This window comes from Anoplolepis gracilipes, chromosome 1 (genome assembly GCF_047496725.1).
Source record: "Anoplolepis gracilipes chromosome 1, ASM4749672v1, whole genome shotgun sequence".
NCBI lineage: Eukaryota > Metazoa > Arthropoda > Insecta > Hymenoptera > Formicidae > Anoplolepis > Anoplolepis gracilipes.
In genome coordinates this window covers 23,704,820-23,721,787 of record NC_132970.1, presented here as the reverse complement: position 1 = coordinate 23,721,787, position 16,968 = coordinate 23,704,820, and the positions used below count along the sequence as shown (strand labels likewise).

The following is a 16,968-nucleotide window of genomic DNA, read 5'->3' as shown; positions in this document are numbered from 1 at the left end:
TGTATTTCGGCATAACTTATCTATCAGCTCTAAGTAAGTGCTTACTCTTTATTCTTTCATGCTTTAATATGTTTGATTCTTGCATTTAGTTCCAACTAGTTCTCCAAGTAGAATTAATATTTAAGATCTAATCATATTAAGAATCATTAACAATTTATTAAACGCTAATAAGTTACGTTCAACGGAATCTCTGGTTGACACAACGTGAAATATTTCTAAAATATTATATTGGGAATATGCTGGGAATATTTATTGACTTGTTCCAGAAATGTTACAGATGTTGTATTCCGTGAATATAAAAATTGATAAAAGATTCCATAAAAGTAAATATTTTAAAATATTGTTAATTTTACGTTACGACTGTTGTGATTTGGACATATGAAAGTATAAAATACTTATATCTGAAATAAACATAATATGAAATTATAAAATAATTTATATTTTAAATCTATTTCAAATATGAGTATGTTATATATTTTTAAGTGTATAAACACAACGAAATTAACAATCTCTTAAAATATTTACTTTACGATAGTTTTATGCTAGTATTTTTATGTACAAAATAATAAAAGAAATCATTTTTATTGATTTTTATATTCAGAAAATTTATAATAGACAATAATTTACAATTAGAAAAACATTTTAACAATTTATTTTAAAATATTTTATATTTATCATAAATACATATTATAAATATAAGTAATATAATATATAAAGGACTTATAAAGTTTCCTTTATATATAAATATACATTATTTTATTATTTTCATGTCGATGAGACTACTCATGGAACAATTGTAGCTTGAAAAGAAATATATTCATAGAAAATAAACAAAATATTTGATTCACAAATATAGCAAGTCGCAAATATATTCCATTGATATGTTACCGATGCAATCTTACACGGACGTTCTTTAAACATATCATGATGAATATTCCGTGAATAATCCTATCCACATAATAATAAAACATCTTTTTAAGAGTATACATGAAATATTCAGCCAATAGGTTGTGGATATACATGTTGAAAGAAATATCTATAAAATAACCATTAATGTACATTTTTTGTACATCCCCACTGTCATATTTATAGCATCTCTTTGTAAGATATTCTGTGACTGTCTCATGCCAATTGAGTAGGAACACAGCGAAAGATAGCCCGTTGTCACGCGGTCGCTAGCAGTACAACGAAAAGAGAGCCCACGCTAGTAACCGCGTGACAGCGGGCTGGCTTTTCTCGCCACGTGCTAATGTTCACACGAATTGGTCGATATTTTTTAATTAATTTCTCAATAATTATTGTGAAAATCGCAAAATGGTAAAGGACTTTTTTGTTCAGTTTAATACACTTCACCTGCTTACTAGCGTTGATTCAATCTTTACACTCTGTATATAACATTTGTCTTTTAACTGAAATACAGTCTTAAATATAAAAGTAAGATTTACATATTAAGATTAAGGAAATATAAAGAAATGTAGGATTTATTCGTTTAAGAGTTAATTACAATTTTTTAACTCTTTTTATTTTATTGTTCGATGATTTGAAATCTATCGAGTAGAGTGAAAAAAGATTAATACGCATACTTGCGATCCCGGAAAGTTTTCTTGGCGTCATTTAAATACGACACTGACCTATCGATAGCGCTGCCTCTTAGAACAAGCTGCGAATAATAAATAGTATCGCAAACACACATCATGCGATAACCTATTTGTACTCAGTATACCCCGTGCCGGTGTATACTTTCATTACTTCTTCTCTTGATGCTCGAGTCTACCATGACGAATTGTAATAAATAAATTCGCAGAAACGATTGTTTCTCGATCAAGATTCGCTTTCGTTCCTTATTGTATACAATTGAAAATCATCGATTGGTGAAAGTCGCGTATAAAGATCTAATTGCATATCTATTATTTCTCTTTTTGTTTTAATTCATAAAAATATTAATTTGCAACATAAAGAAAAACTACAACAAATTACACGTCAAAGATCTCGATCTGTATTCCCGTGGCACATCAACCGTAAACCTCGATAATCTCATTGAGCGATGATCAGGATTCTGAGATCATTCTCGCGCGTGTGATCTGGCTGCGAAATCGGATGTACATAAGCGGCACACCTTTTCTGTCGCGGCGCAGATGCATAAATTTCGCGGTGCAAAGTTTCCTATTACCTCTTTAAAGAGCATAATAAAGTGACTTATTTCAATCTTGTCAGTGTTGTGGTAAGAAAAAAAGTATATAATATTCAGATTAATTAAGTGTATACATGATAGAGATTTTATCTATAGCAAGTAGGCGCATTATTACTTCATTTTACATTTAAAAAAGACAAGTGTATAATAAAAATAATATAGAGTAAGTGAACACCCTTATTCAAGTGTTGGATAAAAGAGAGAAATTAATATATTTATAAATAATATAATATTAATAGAAAAAATGTGCAGGTTAAAGAAAAATAGATGTAATAGACGTTTGAAAAATACAAAAGAAATTGATAAATAGCGTGAACACTGTCGTTCTGGCCGTCATACTTAATCAGCAATCGCGATTAATCGACGATCGCCGTACCTGGTTTTATACCGCAAATACACCAAAGGGAGGGACGTCGAGTGGATGAGCGGTGAGAGATTATTGTTTATTCATTCGAGGATTATCCTTCGATGAGTTCAGTGGCTGCGCCTACTTACGGAATGACAGTAATCCTCTCTCGCTATTTTTTACACCCTCCCACCAAGAGCGCGACTCGTTTCCACGCAGAATCGGGGAACGCGACGGAAATACGTTCAGACGTGGTGGCATTATTTACGATCGTACGATTAAGGTGCGACGAGGATCACCCTTGTACAAAAACACATACATGCACGAAGAAAAGAACAAAAAAAAAAAAATAAAAAAAAAATAAAATTTGAATAGGATTCTTATTTTTCAGTTTCTTATGCGCATTATATTTTCCGCAGGTCTCATTTGTGCCGAGGGTGAACTCTGGAGGAATCAACGAAAATTTGTTGCCGGATGTCTCAAGAATTTCGGCATAATAAAGTTAGCCAGTACCAAGAGAGACAGGTTGGAGGAGAGAATTCTCACGGCCGTGAACGAGTGCACATCGGTAAATTAACGTTTAATAGCTGTACTAATAAGCCTAGCTTAGCTAATGGATATTTTACGCGAGGCCATCGTGTCATATAAATTTTCCCCTAAACGAATGTATCGATGACCAAATATTTTTATTTCAAAAGGAATATTAATACGAAACAGCACAAATTCTTACACGAGTTATCATTTATTTATCTGGAAATGTCATTGCATTTAATGAAGCTATTAATTTTTGTGACATTTCGATATACTATCAACGATGGCGTTTAAGAATTTACATATATATAAAAACTGTCGCTATATAATATTGGAAAAAAAAACAGGAACTAAGAAAGCTCGATAAATTAATTGCATTAGGCACACGCGACAGTATGTTACTTAAAAAATGTTTCATATTAATTCTTGATTAACGCAGAACAAAACATATAGATAGAAATTCCTTATCGAACCTTCAGAAATTAAAAGATCGCGCTACAGAAGACGGTATTGATCCACTGGAGACACTTCATCACTGCGTGGGCAATCTGATGAACGATATCGTATTCGGCAAAGTTTACAAGGAGGACGACAAGATATGGAAATGGCTGAGGCACTTGCAGGAGGAAGGAGTCAAGCATATCGGAGTCGCAGGGCCGCTTAACTTTTTACCGTTCCTCAGGTACTGTGCATTTGCATAACGCGCGATATGTTTTGCACCTCGTTAACGAAAGGTAAACCGCATTATCGCGCGGAAAAAACCAAGTGAATTGATTCGCACAACCAATTAACACGTAGATGATGCGTCATGATTCACTCAAAACGTCTACTATGCAAATGCTATGTTTTTTTTTTTTTTTTTTATCAAAAGCGGTGGCTTATTTTGACCAATAAACGTGGAAGGATAGACAATTTTTTTCTGCAAACGATTTGATAAATTGAACTAAATATTTATCTGGAAGAGTAAATACAAATATTTGTAAGAAAAATAGCTCAAAAGACAATTTTACTCGTGCTGATTAAATTTGTATAAGCTAAAGCGGAAAGATTGTCGATAAAGTGCATCCTCAATAAAAGGTTACGATTATAAAATCAAATTAGCTTATTATAACAAAGATTGTAATGTGCAGAATGTAAAAACTCATCATTACGCTATCAATATACAGATATGTATTTCCAATATTCATACATAAATATTTATTTCATTTTATTCAAATAAAAAGAAATATATTTACATATAATATGTAATATATAATGTATTATACATTACATATTATATATTATATATATTAATAAATAATTTATAGTTTTTTTAGGTAAGTATGTGTATAAAATATATTTAAAAAAATTTTTATTTGTAAAATATATATTTAAAGATATTCAGCTGATATATTAAAGTTAATGATGAAAAAGATTATAGGTATATTTAAAAATGTATAGATTAACATAAACTCATATAAGAGAGTTAGAAATAAGTAAAAAATTTCTTTGTTGGACTTTCTCTTCGGCTATTCAGATTTTTACCACGATATGGCAAAATGAAAAAGTCACTTATCGATGGCAAACTAAAAACGCATGAAATATATCAAACTTTTATCGATGAACATCGTGCTCGGCTTGAAAAGACAGATAACTTTCTTGCGGCTTTCAACGATGTAATGAGCAACAACGCAAACAATTCTGAACATTTCACGCAACCTCAATATTATCATCTCTTAGCCGATCTTTTCGGCGCAGGCACTGATACGACCCTTACAACTCTTCGTTGGTTTTTACTTTTCATGGCGACACATCCAGTCGAACAGGTATGCTTTTTAAAGTTTTTCAACAAAATACTTTTAAATAAATGTTATTTCTGATGGAGAATCTTGATCTGCTGTACATATTTTTCAAATTCTATATATCTTTATTTGTGTTGTGTAGAAAAAGATTCAGGATGAAATAAACGAACTATTGGGACAAAAGCTGCCCACTTTGGAGGACAGACTTGTTTTAATTCGATTGGAAGCTGCTATCGCGGAGACACAAAGATTGCGAAGCGTTACACCGCTTGGCATTCCTCATGGAACACTCGAGGTATAACTAGTAGTGTTAAACAGAGTGAGAATATTAACGCAAATTTTTGTATATTTATAAAATCAATAATTAAAATCAAATATCTGATTATTTGTTTGTAATTATAACACTTACAAATCAAGAGTATATCTTTGTTGTCGACCAACAAACAATATACAGAATAGTTTTGCAATTTTTGCATATATGACAAATAAGAAATTACCAAATAAAAATTGAATTAAATTAATGCGAACTTTATAATCAAAAGGACACGCAAATAGGTGATTATAACATACCGAAAGGTACTATGGTTATTCCGTTGCAATGGGCTATTCATACGGATCCTTCGTACTGGCACGACCCGCTCTCTTTCAAAAGCGAAAGATTCATCGCTGAAGATGGAAGCCTTGTCAAACCGAAAGCTTTTTTGCCTTTTCAAACGGGTAAGTTTGAACGCGACATGCAAGATTAAAAACATTGTTTTGTTCATAGACTTAAGGAATTTTAAAAACATTAAGAAAAAATTTGTCTTGTCTTTTTTCGTTTAATATTAAATAATAAATGCATATACATATATTGGGTTTTATACAATCTTAAGGTAAACGTATGTGCATCGGAGATGAATTCGCCAAGATGATATTATTTCTCTTTGCTGCAAGAATTCTTCGCTCATTTGTTATATCTATACCATCCGGTACACGCGTCGATCTGGAGGGCGAATGCGGAATTACTCTGGTCCCAAAACCGCATCGATTGGTTTTTACGTTGCGGGAATAAATTTATATACAATATTATTTTTCTTATACTCATTTTATAATATTACAAATTATATATACATTAATAAAATTAAGTTTATATTTACAAATTTTATGAAAAAAATATATACGTATATTGGAATTTTTCTATATATTATATAATTCTATATATATATATATTATATAATATTATATAAAACATATATTATATGATGTAACGTTCGCACAAAAATATAATTAAAGTACAATAAATGATAATAATATTTATCTTTTATTCTGCTCTTAATATAAATTGTTATACGTTTATTTATTATTACACTTTATATTTGATTTCTCTAAATTTATGCATAAATTTATAGTTCTGCCAATATGAGTCTTAAATAAAATATGTACGTTTGATTAGATTATATTTATGTTAATTGTATCATTAATTAATGTTATGTTAAAATATAGGGTGTCTCAGACTTACCAAAATCACCTGTTAATGGTAGCTTCTTGAGGCCATTTGGAGGACGTGCCTCAGCACGTCACGAAATTTTGTCATGCAAATTGGTCAACTTTAAACTCTTACCATTTGAAAAGTATTACAACCTCGACATTTTGGTATTAAGATTTTCGTCTCTAAATAGCCTCAGGAATCTACTAGGTGATTCGATAAGTCTGGGACATCCTGTACATGCGCATAATCGTTTGTCATACGATTATTACGTCACTAAAAAAAAAAACGATCATTTGTCATATTACACATCAGTAAAAAAAATTTTTTTTAAATCAACATGTTTTCTACCGATATATCTTCCTCTTTCCAAAAAATTAATGGCCTTAATTAAATCAAAACGAGCTGTGGCACAAAGCTTGCTGAAATATATGATTTCGATTAATTTCGGAGCTCTGTCACTAATTCTCTATTTATGATTATTTTCTGTTTTGCCTTCTGTTTATTTGTAACAAATTGTACGCCAAACTTTTGAATATATATACGCGCATACACTTTTACAAAACAGATATTAATGAGATCGGTAGCTAACGTCGCGCAAGATGTCAAATATTCGCGTGCCGGTTTATAACCTGATTGCGATAATCTCGGCAGTTAAACATTTCGCCATCGCCAAATATTTCGGCATGTCGATACAAAAATAAAAAAGAAACAAGCGTTTTTATTAAAGCGTATGAAGCAAGACGACTCGCGCGAAAATATCCACCCTGTGGAAATGAAGCGATATTTATTTTACTACCTATGTGCGCTCTTAATATGGAGTCGTATGTCGTTAAAATGTCACCCGCGATCACGGATTATTGGGAGATGATTTTATATAAATCGCACGCGCGCGCGCCCCTTTGCTTCGCTCCTTCTCTCTCTCTCTCTCTCTCTCTCTCTCTCTCTCTCTCTCTCTTTGTCTCTTCTTTTTCTCGCACATTTCGCATCGGATTCGTGAAATTCCGTCATCGTTATGCAACACGCATTTTTTTTCTCAATATAGTGGCCTTGGATAAATTATAAGAGCGCACCGTTCACCAGAAGCTATCGAAATGGCTGCGTTTCCTTCTATTAATTGTAGAAGCACGCAAAAACGCTGCAGAATATAAATATAGGAAAAAAACGAGAAACTAAGAATTTCTACTTTTTTCGATCGAAAAGAAGAGAAAAGGTCGAGGCTCTCGAAATGAATGATGATGGATGCATTCGAAGGTCTCATCCTGCTTCTTGTCCATGTTAACATATTTATGCATTTTAAATGTCACTAAAACACTCGACGATACTGTGAACAACACGTAAAATTATGCAACGGAAAATTTGCTTATAAAAGTTGATTTTATAGCTTGCTTGACAAAGATTTATTCTTCTGATTTGAATTGGTTATATTCTTATCACATGATATATAAAAAAGATGAAATTTATTACGCTAATTTCCGTAAAATATTCGAAACAAATTAAGCACTTTTAGTTGAAAATGCATGAACCAATTGTTTGCGGTAACAATAATCTGCAATATATTAAATAATTGAATAAATCATTAATAACAGTACATTAAGTGAAAAATTGATTTTGTAGTTTGAGAAATTTACATAATTTACGCAAAAATTTGCTAAACGATATAAAATGCCACTCAATTTTTATTCCAACCACAGTTAACTTTCGGCACTTTTTAATAGATTACATCGCGATGGCCCAATACCTTTAATCAAGAGATGAGGAAATTCAAACGAACCGAGCTATAAAAAGAGCTGCTCTATCAACACACTTTCAACTTTGTGCTGGGTAGAAAAAAAAAAAAAAAAAAAAAAAAGCCACAAAACGCCTCTTCCTGCTTCATTGAACCAAGCCTTGAAGCAACGGTTCTTCAAACTTTCTGTCTTCACTGTATACGGCAGCCAGTTGGCTACTCGACCGACTCTTGGGCGACGAAAAGTGACATATATACCAAAACATAAAATATAAAGGCCCTATTACTGGGTCAGTAACAACAGCTATGGTTGCACATGGTGCACACGCGCATCTGGGATACCTATCTGCGTTTTTGCGTGCACGTATACTGCAGGAAACGCGCCATTATCACAATGTACGTCTCCGGGACGTGCTGACAGCCGGCTGAGCTGACCTTACGTAACTTGCGTGCGGTTTGGGGCCACTTGACTTTCGTGTCATTAACCTTACCTTACGGCCGATGTAATGTGTACCCGGCGACGATATTTCGTTAGAAACTCAGAGCGCACGAGTTTCTCTTATGTAAGCGCAAAGCGCTCGTCTTTCGCTTTTGCGAACCGCGATGCTCCACGAATTTTATTATCATATTTATATGTTTGTGCGAGTAAACTTGTTACAGGGTTACACAAAGAGAAGGTCTATATATAAATTTTTACTTGTATATAAATCTTAAGAAATTTTGAAATCTTAATTAATTTTTAGATAAGATTTTTATTAGTAAAAATATCAAATTTGACCAAAGTCAATTACCAACTGATATTGTATAATACTTCAGCAATGTGAATTTTAATTTAAAAATTATTATATATATATCAGAAATTTCGAAACTGTTCTTTTAAATAACCTGACAATTTCTGGACAACATTTCTCTTTCTAATTAGGCACTGTCTTCTCCTTAATCACCCGGTAAAACTCGTCAACCAGCGGGATTGTATCTATTCGACTATTTTTAGCTATAGCATCGCGGACTGCCTGGTTGTATAAATTGAAAAAAGCGTAATATCAAATGCGAGAATACTGAACGGACCAGTGGAAGAGAAAGCTAGGCCCAGCTCAGTCCTCTTTCGTAGGCCCCAAGCAAAAGTCCTCGAAATATTGAGCGGCAGGAAGGGATGAGCGCGCGATCACAGAGATCAGAGTCGAAGGCCGATGGTGCAGCTGAGGAACCAGAAGTTTTTTTACTCATCTTTAAGAATCCGGTTCTCCGAGGCTGCAGTTTTCAGATGAAATTTTTCGCAGGAGCAATCGATGAAGAATTCGACTTCTTGAAATACACTAACTTTGACATATATATTTCTCTCTCCCCCTCCTTCTCTTCCTCTCTCTTTCTCTCTTCAGAATCTGTGTGAAATGAGTTTCTTAATATATGTATATATATATATATATATATATATATATATAAATAATAAACAATGCGGTTGGATCGTTAGGGATAAATCAGACTTAGATTGATTGTCTCAACTTTGAAACATCTTTATTTTCTAGAAAAAAAAAAGAAATTATTAAATAATACAAGTCGACGGATGAACACAATGCGGCATTCTACAATTCATGCTACGTACTAAGATTAACTAAGAACCTATCGGATAATTAAGGCGAAGAAGATTACTCTGCGCGCGGTATATCGGATGTTGCAGGCAAATCCATCAGTCATCGAATATTAAAAGGATAGCGTACATTGAGGGTTCCTCGGACTCGCGTTCCTTTACATCTCGAGAGAGGAACAACAGAATCAGCGCTATTGCCACGCGCTCATTGCCGTTTCTAAGATGCACTGCCTGGGACATCTTTGGGAAATCGGATTGAGACAACGTCACAATGAATCGTCGACCGTACATCCCGAATCTCTTGGATTCACAGCCTCAGCCCGCGCTCGCGCCCGCGCCCGCGCCCGCAAGAATCATTAGATCAATGTTCGTTCAGTCTATTTCTGAATGATCGCAACGTCGCGATGGATGTCGCAACGGCGGAATCTCACAGCGACTTTCACGAAAATCGTTCTCGATTTACATTGGCGCCGACGCATAGTACATTCGTATCACTAGAAAAGTCAACGCGATATTGGCGCGAGTGGTATCGGGTATAAGGACAGTCTCGCATTCTCGTCAAACGGCACGCCGACCTTTATATCATTAACTATACGCAACCTACACACACGCTAAACGCTAAAGCTCTTAAATGCATCGCCTTATTTACATAATTAAACATAACATATGCGATTAAACTGTTTCTCTCTATCTCTCACTGTCTTTCATTCTTCAATATTATACTAAATCTTAACTATTATCATTAGCGTGGAATATCGACGAAAGAGGGGCACCTAGCGGCTCTCCTCGTTCGTCCACGGAGATCTTCGACGAATCGACGGTATTAAGATCGGAATGACGTACTTAACATGAATGATAAAGCGTGATGAAGTATCTCTGTGCTGAAATACCTCTGATTAAAAATGATTATATTATAACGAGATTAACGTTACTCGTTTACTTATAAGATCCAAATTGTTATCGAATAAATTCGATATATCAAAAACGCGTCGATCTCGTCGATTTAGATAATTATAACTACTTATAAGTAAAAGTATGGAATGGCAGGGAAACAGGACGAAGAGTAACATTCAAAGTAATAAATACTTATGGAGATTATCGAGAAATCAGAGAGGATGAAGGGTGGCTGGATGAAATGGTAGGGAGATATAATTCTGTAGATTACTTTTGTACTTTAAGCTTTACTCGAGGAATATTTTGTTTCCCTTCAATTATCTGATCGACTTTCGTACTTTTTTCCACACTATTTACTTTTGTAAACAAAAAGTTATTCACTATTCTTTTTTATTCTTAAAGTCTCGGCGTTAATAAAAATAAAATCCTTTCAATCCAATTTTATAATTTATAATAGCTCGACAATGCTCGCAGTAGCGTGGCTAAGAATTTTTTTTTTTTTTTTTTTGTATGAACTTTTTTGGCTCAAAATTTTTCAAATTTTTTATCGTTAAGAAAAGCGATGCTTCTAGTATGGCGAGGTCTTGTGCTCGGAATTAAAAAATAAATTTAAAAAATTATAAATATAAATCTTTTAAGTGATTTGGATTTTCTAAAAATGATAAAAACGGTAAAAGATATTTGTAATGATAGTATTGTAGTTAGAGATGATTGTTAATAGTAATGATTGGGAGTTATATAAGATCTCACCGTACCAAATTAAGCAGCGGGAGCATATCGAGCAACGAAATACGCTCGAGAATTTAGTTTTTTTCTACAAATTATTTAGTAACTTCTCATACTCTACTAACTTTTTTTAAAGAATGTAGATTTACTTCAAGTTATATACTAGGAAAAATATTTTAGATATCGGAAGACGATCGATTATATGACGCATACATTTCTATATCGAAAGAAAATTTGTAGTTTTTAAGAACTAAAATATATATAATTAATGTATATTTATATATATAAGTTTAATTAAACTAAAAAAATGGCTCTTTTATAATTTTATGAACGAAATAATTCTAGAAAATCCTCTTTTGTTTAAAATGAAATTAAAACGCAAATATAAAATTTAATTCTACGTAAAATTAACTCTTGCGACCGTTTCCCGATAATTAACATATAACTAAATAATCTTACATCATTCTCTTGTTGAAATGTGCACGTGGCTGAACCCGTGGCGCAAAATCTCTCTTTTGTTCAATTTTTCTGCGGCAATAGGAACAACTACCGTGCCCGTAGCTCTGGAAACCCACTGAAGAAGCTCAATGGCTGCCGACATTACGCAAGGGCTCGTCGATGAACTCATCGTCGTCGCAGAAATTGTCCATCGGACTTGGACTCCTCTGCAGCAGGCAAACTTCGTAAGGGTCCGGGGAGATCGTGATGCCGAACATGCCTTCCAGACTCGGCAACGAAGCACCTTCGGGTAGTGCGAAATCGAAGGTGTGCATCAGCGAGCTGAAGAACAAAAAGATCTCCTGGCGCGCCATGTCTTGTCCCAGACACACTCGTTTACCGATTCCGAACGGCATGAAGTACGTCGGCTTCGGGAGAAGCTTACCCTCGCTGGAGAGGAAACGGGCCGGTCGAAAGGCCTTTGGCTCATCCCAGAGTTCCGGATTCATGTGCAATGAGTACAACAGCGGTATTATTTGAGAACCGGCTGGTATCGTGTAACCGTGCAACGTCATATTTCTGCAACACGAAGAGATGGTATGTTCAATAATCGATTATCGATTAAATAAATAGTTGAGATCAATAGATCGATATAATCAGTAGGTCGAAGAAATAGATTTGGAAAAAGTGTTGAAATATATTTCTCAATGACTAAAATATATAGTGATAAAAGATTGATGTATGTTACTAATAATTTTATAAAAAAAAAACAATATAGAACATATATGTAAAGTTTGACGCAATGAATTTAATGTTACAATTACTGTGTTATCTAATGACATTCAATATTAACCATACGGGATATTCATCTGTCGGACACTAGTTTGACTTTTTACGCGCACGCACGTGCGCTCGTCACGCTCCTTCTGGCCGTTCGTTCTCCGTGAAGAAGTGAAATTGTGCCGCCCGCGCAGTTTCTAATGGCAGCCATTGCTTTCATGCACGATCATTCCTAACAAGTTATTCTTGATATATCGCGCCAAATATCTACACCTGCTAACCTGCAGAATAGACTCTTTGTCCGTACGAGTAACGGTGTCGTCGACCTTTCAAAGCCGCTTCGAACCAAAGGCGGGGCGGCCCGTCCGAAAAGCAGACAGAGGGGCCACACACCTTTGCTTTCACTTTTGCTCGCCCGAATATAATCGTCCAAAATGATCGCGAGATTCTGATATGCCAGACACGGAAAGCCGTCTGAGGAGGAAGGCGACTCGTTGTGAAACCCGCTTTTAGCTCGTGTAAAGGCAAAGAGAAAGGGAAAGGGCGTGCGCCCGCGAATAAGATAAATCGAATAAAAAATAGATGATGAAGAGGATCGAAACATGCTCATTACGGAGGAATAAAAATCAATTACGCTGGATTAATTTACCGTGTGGTTGCATGCGTGGTTCCAAGCGGTACGTGACTGATTATGCGAAGAATCTCTTGAATCGTGGCTTCAGTGATCGGAAGGGAAGGAAGATCCTCCAGTTTAGGCATTTTGGATCTTTCTACAACCCGGTCCAATTCTTCTTGCACCGCTTTTGCCGCTTCCGGATAGTGTAGCATTAGAATTATTGACCATTTCACAAAACTTTTCACCGTTTCCATACCGGCGGAGAAGAGATCTGCAACAATCTGCTGTAGGTGAAGATCTGTATGAAACAAAAAAAAGAGCAGTCTTTTAAAAAAACTGTAAAAAAAACGCTTGCATTTTAAATAAAAGTATATCAATATTATAGGCAATAAATACATTAAAAATAGAAATAGCAATAAAAAGAAATATTGATTTCGAAATATCGATTTTTACTCACTAAAATTTTCTCCTTCGAAAAGCTGATTTTCCGAATCTTCTTTCTCGACTTGCTGCATCTCGTCCAAATAAAAGTCTACGATACTCTTCAGGTTGTTCCGGTCCAAGTTTGCCCTTCGCTCAGCGATAATCCTTTCAAATGAATTTCTCATTCTATCTAGATGCTCCGCGAACTTGCTTAGATTCTTTCTCATGAAAGGCAGAAAACGCAAACTCGGTAAATAGTTCAAGATTCCGAGGCTGGCAAAGAGTTCGAATCCTTTATCGAAAAAGCTCATGAATTCTTGGAATTGCGATTCGTTAGAGAATCTCTTGTCCATTATGAGTCCACAGATTATGTTACTGACCGACATAGTGAGAGAGGGCGAGATGTTTGTGGGAGCTCCCTTTTTCTTTTTCAAGGTCCATAAAAACATATAAATTTCGGCCTAAATAAAAAAAATTACAAAAAATTACGTTTATTTCGTTTTAGATGTTGAAACTGTTCGTTTTGTAACTTAAAAAAAAAAAATTTTACCGATATTATATAAATTAATAGAAAAGAAATTTTAGACGTAAAGATCTATTAATCGCTCGGAATTTATTGATCATTATTGATATAAATTAAAAGCGCAAAACATATTTTTTAAATTATAGACACGTAAAGATAAATATTATCGCAAGTAATAGTACGAAAAATTTACAGAAAATAAAAATTTTGTGTGCTCTTCAATATTTGCTAAATGAAACAAATTTACAGGTTGCGTAATTGATTAATCCAAAGTTTTGACACTCACCTTAAGCTTTTTTTCCAAATTTGATCTGTTGGCGCCGGATGTCATGCCTAACTTTCGAAAAATTTTGTGAAGAAATTTTCTCTGATTTTCCCACAAAGTACCATCCGTATTGATGAAGCCTACAATAGCGAATAGACGATGCTGAATCATGCCAACTCTCGTCGACGATTATCTATGATTAACTCGTCGTTTAATTATCGACACAATACGGTGCTGATCTGTCCGCGAATATAACGTACGATTGCAATACGAAGCACAAGTTAACATTGACCGAGAAGAGACGCGTAGTCGTTGAAAAAAACAAATCGAAGGATATGAAAAGCAAGCGATTTCTCTCGAATATCGCGTTTTACAAGTGCGTTACCGCAAATATTTCGCTGAGCATAAATGTACTTAAAAAGCCTGACAATGAGGGGAAAAAAAATGTCTCGGCACGCTGATGGAAAGAGCGGTAATGAACGAATTATAATTTTTGATAAATCCAATAGAACGCGCATGAATTCGCGCGAATGACAAGCGAGTCGCGCGCGGAGTGCTTTAACCTCCCTCCCCTCCCTCAAATGATACGAAAGCGTGCTAAAGTCGCAAGATAAAGCGTACTATCGGAATTTGCTGCGCTCGACACTTACCATATCCGCCGAGGATGTTGGTGAACTCGGTGTGCGGCCTGTCGGTGTATTCTTTCAAGTTAAACGCTTTGCGTATGATGTTAGCATCACTGAGAACTACGATCAGTTGATTGCCCTGACGAGTGGAGAATATGGGGCCGTACTTTTTGGCCAGTTCATCGTATTGTTGATACAACTTGGGCTTGATGAAGGGTATGTACCCCAAGTACGGTATCCCCCACGGGCCAGGCGGTAAAGAGCGAATGTACATGAGCCACTGAATAAATTGTATCACCAAAAAAACACTGAGGCACGCCAGAAAAACATAAAAGGTTTCGATGTTGACATTGCGCCAGTTCTCTTGCAGTATCGTGTAGAATTTCATCGTAAACTACTGAATGATCGATCGAACGCGTAATGTCTCGTGACAAATTTCTGTTACGGTTGTATCACTGATTGTATATAAATATATATATATATATATATATATATATATATATATATATATATACTGCGTAAAGTTTCTGTTTTTATATCTTTGTGTATCTCTCTTATAATAAAGTCTTTCTCGATAAAAAAGAAAGATAAAAGACGTCCCCTTCGGAATTATACTCTCCCGCTTTTTGCGGAACTATATTCTTTCAATTCTATGTCTCTGTTCGATGTGACCGTCGCTGTCGCGAAAAAACTGAGCAGTGAGCAATACGTCGCGGTAAGGAAGAATAACTACTATGATTCAAAGACATGTACTAGGAAGAGGGAGGTCTCGAAAGACACAGGATGGAGAATGAATAATTTCTAATGAGAAGGGAAAAAATGAAGGAAGATGCGAAGAAGAGGAAAAAAAGAAAAATAAAAAAGAGAAAAAAAGAAAAAAAAAATCGGTTCCGTCGCAATCGAATTTGCCGTCACTCGCTATAGTGAACCCGTAAGATTGAGGAACGGAAGAATTGAATGAACTAACCTGCACCTTCTTTTGCTTGCCAGTTTATATAGTGACTCATCCTGTCTGGTCCCCCGGCAGGCCCTCACAATGGAGGGGTGGCCGAACAGACAGAGAGAGAGAGGAACGTACTGTGGACGTCGGAGGGTGGGAGCGGAGTGCAACAGGTGGGGATAGAACGTAGATTGTACTCCAAGGGTGGTGGTCGTATCTTCTTTGGGGGATGTGAGGGCGGACTCTTCACGGACGGGCCCCGTTGGTCGAAGACACGAGAACTCTTGCCCTAGGATCGTTGAGTGGGGACCATAGGCCCCCCGCAGGGGGCCCAACTATGGCCACCCCATAGGTGGGAGAGGATGCAGGCGTGAGGCGTGAGCTAGTAACCGGAGTTCGCTCTTCGCTCGTCTCGTAGACGCTTCGACGCGACGTACCGTGCTGCGTCGCGTCGCGTCGTGATGCTATTGATTGATTGAGAGAATAGTGGGTATGTGATTTTGTGAAAATCGTCTTGCTACTTCTTTCTTGGCTGGAAGTGATCATTTCTCGATTGCGTAAACGGATCTGTATAATGCCTCGCTGTAATAATTCATTTCGACTATGCTTTTTGAATTAAGTTCGTTTCAGTGCCTGCGTCAAAAATTTCTTGTTCAGCTAGAAATATTATTGAAAGCGCAAATAATGTTCTGTTGAAACAGAACAGAAATATTCCATCTATGAAAATGCTTTATTATTTCGTCGAATTTTAGATTTATTTGCTGTTGCATGTATTGAATTAAATTTTATCTAATAGTATTGTTCAAATATTTGACTATTATTGTTCAAATACCATCAAGTTTAAATTAAATTTACATGAAAAGTTATCTGATAATCTAAATCGAAGTAATAAATTAGAATCGATAACGTTATAAATTACGCTTATTGTTAGAAATAAACTCGAGATAAAAATCTAGAGATTATAAATTTTACAGTGAGAAACTATGAATACTTTTATAAAATTTCTTTCCTCTCATCTTACAAGACAATATTCATAATACAATATTGCAATGTCACATTTTTATTTATGAAAATAAATTAAAATAAAAACCAATTGTATAATCGTA

The 16,968-nt window shown here is 35.1% G+C and overlaps 2 protein-coding genes across 7 annotated transcripts in view; one reads left to right on the top strand and one right to left on the bottom strand.

Moving 5' to 3' along the window:
* Positions 1-5,900, top strand: part of Phtm (cytochrome P450 enzyme phantom) — a 33,197-nt gene extending 27,297 nt beyond the window's left edge. For 5 of the 6 annotated variants that reach the window (XM_072895740.1, XM_072895749.1, XM_072895721.1 and 2 more), the window contains 6 exons: positions 2,957-3,105; positions 3,548-3,750; positions 4,585-4,873; positions 4,992-5,144; positions 5,392-5,566; positions 5,722-5,900. In XM_072895740.1, coding sequence (XP_072751841.1) covers positions 2,957-3,105; positions 3,548-3,750; positions 4,585-4,873; positions 4,992-5,144; positions 5,392-5,566; positions 5,722-5,900 — 1,148 coding nt within the window. The remainder of the gene's footprint in view (positions 1-2,956; positions 3,106-3,547; positions 3,751-4,584; positions 4,874-4,991; positions 5,145-5,391; positions 5,567-5,721) is intronic. The other variant, XM_072895769.1, reaches the window with a different exon arrangement.
* Positions 5,901-9,534: 3,634 nt separating this feature from the next.
* Cyp18a1 (Cytochrome P450 18a1) lies at positions 9,535-15,873 on the bottom strand. Its single transcript, XM_072893351.1, has 5 exons — positions 14,947-15,873; positions 14,318-14,436; positions 13,543-13,969; positions 13,119-13,383; positions 9,535-12,268 (listed from the first exon to the last, which is right to left on the bottom strand). The coding sequence occupies exons 1-5, from the start codon at positions 15,308-15,310 to the stop codon at positions 11,836-11,838; spliced, it is 1,608 nt and encodes a 535-aa protein (XP_072749452.1). The 5' UTR covers positions 15,311-15,873; the 3' UTR covers positions 9,535-11,835.
* Between the last annotated feature and the right edge of the window lie 1,095 nt (positions 15,874-16,968).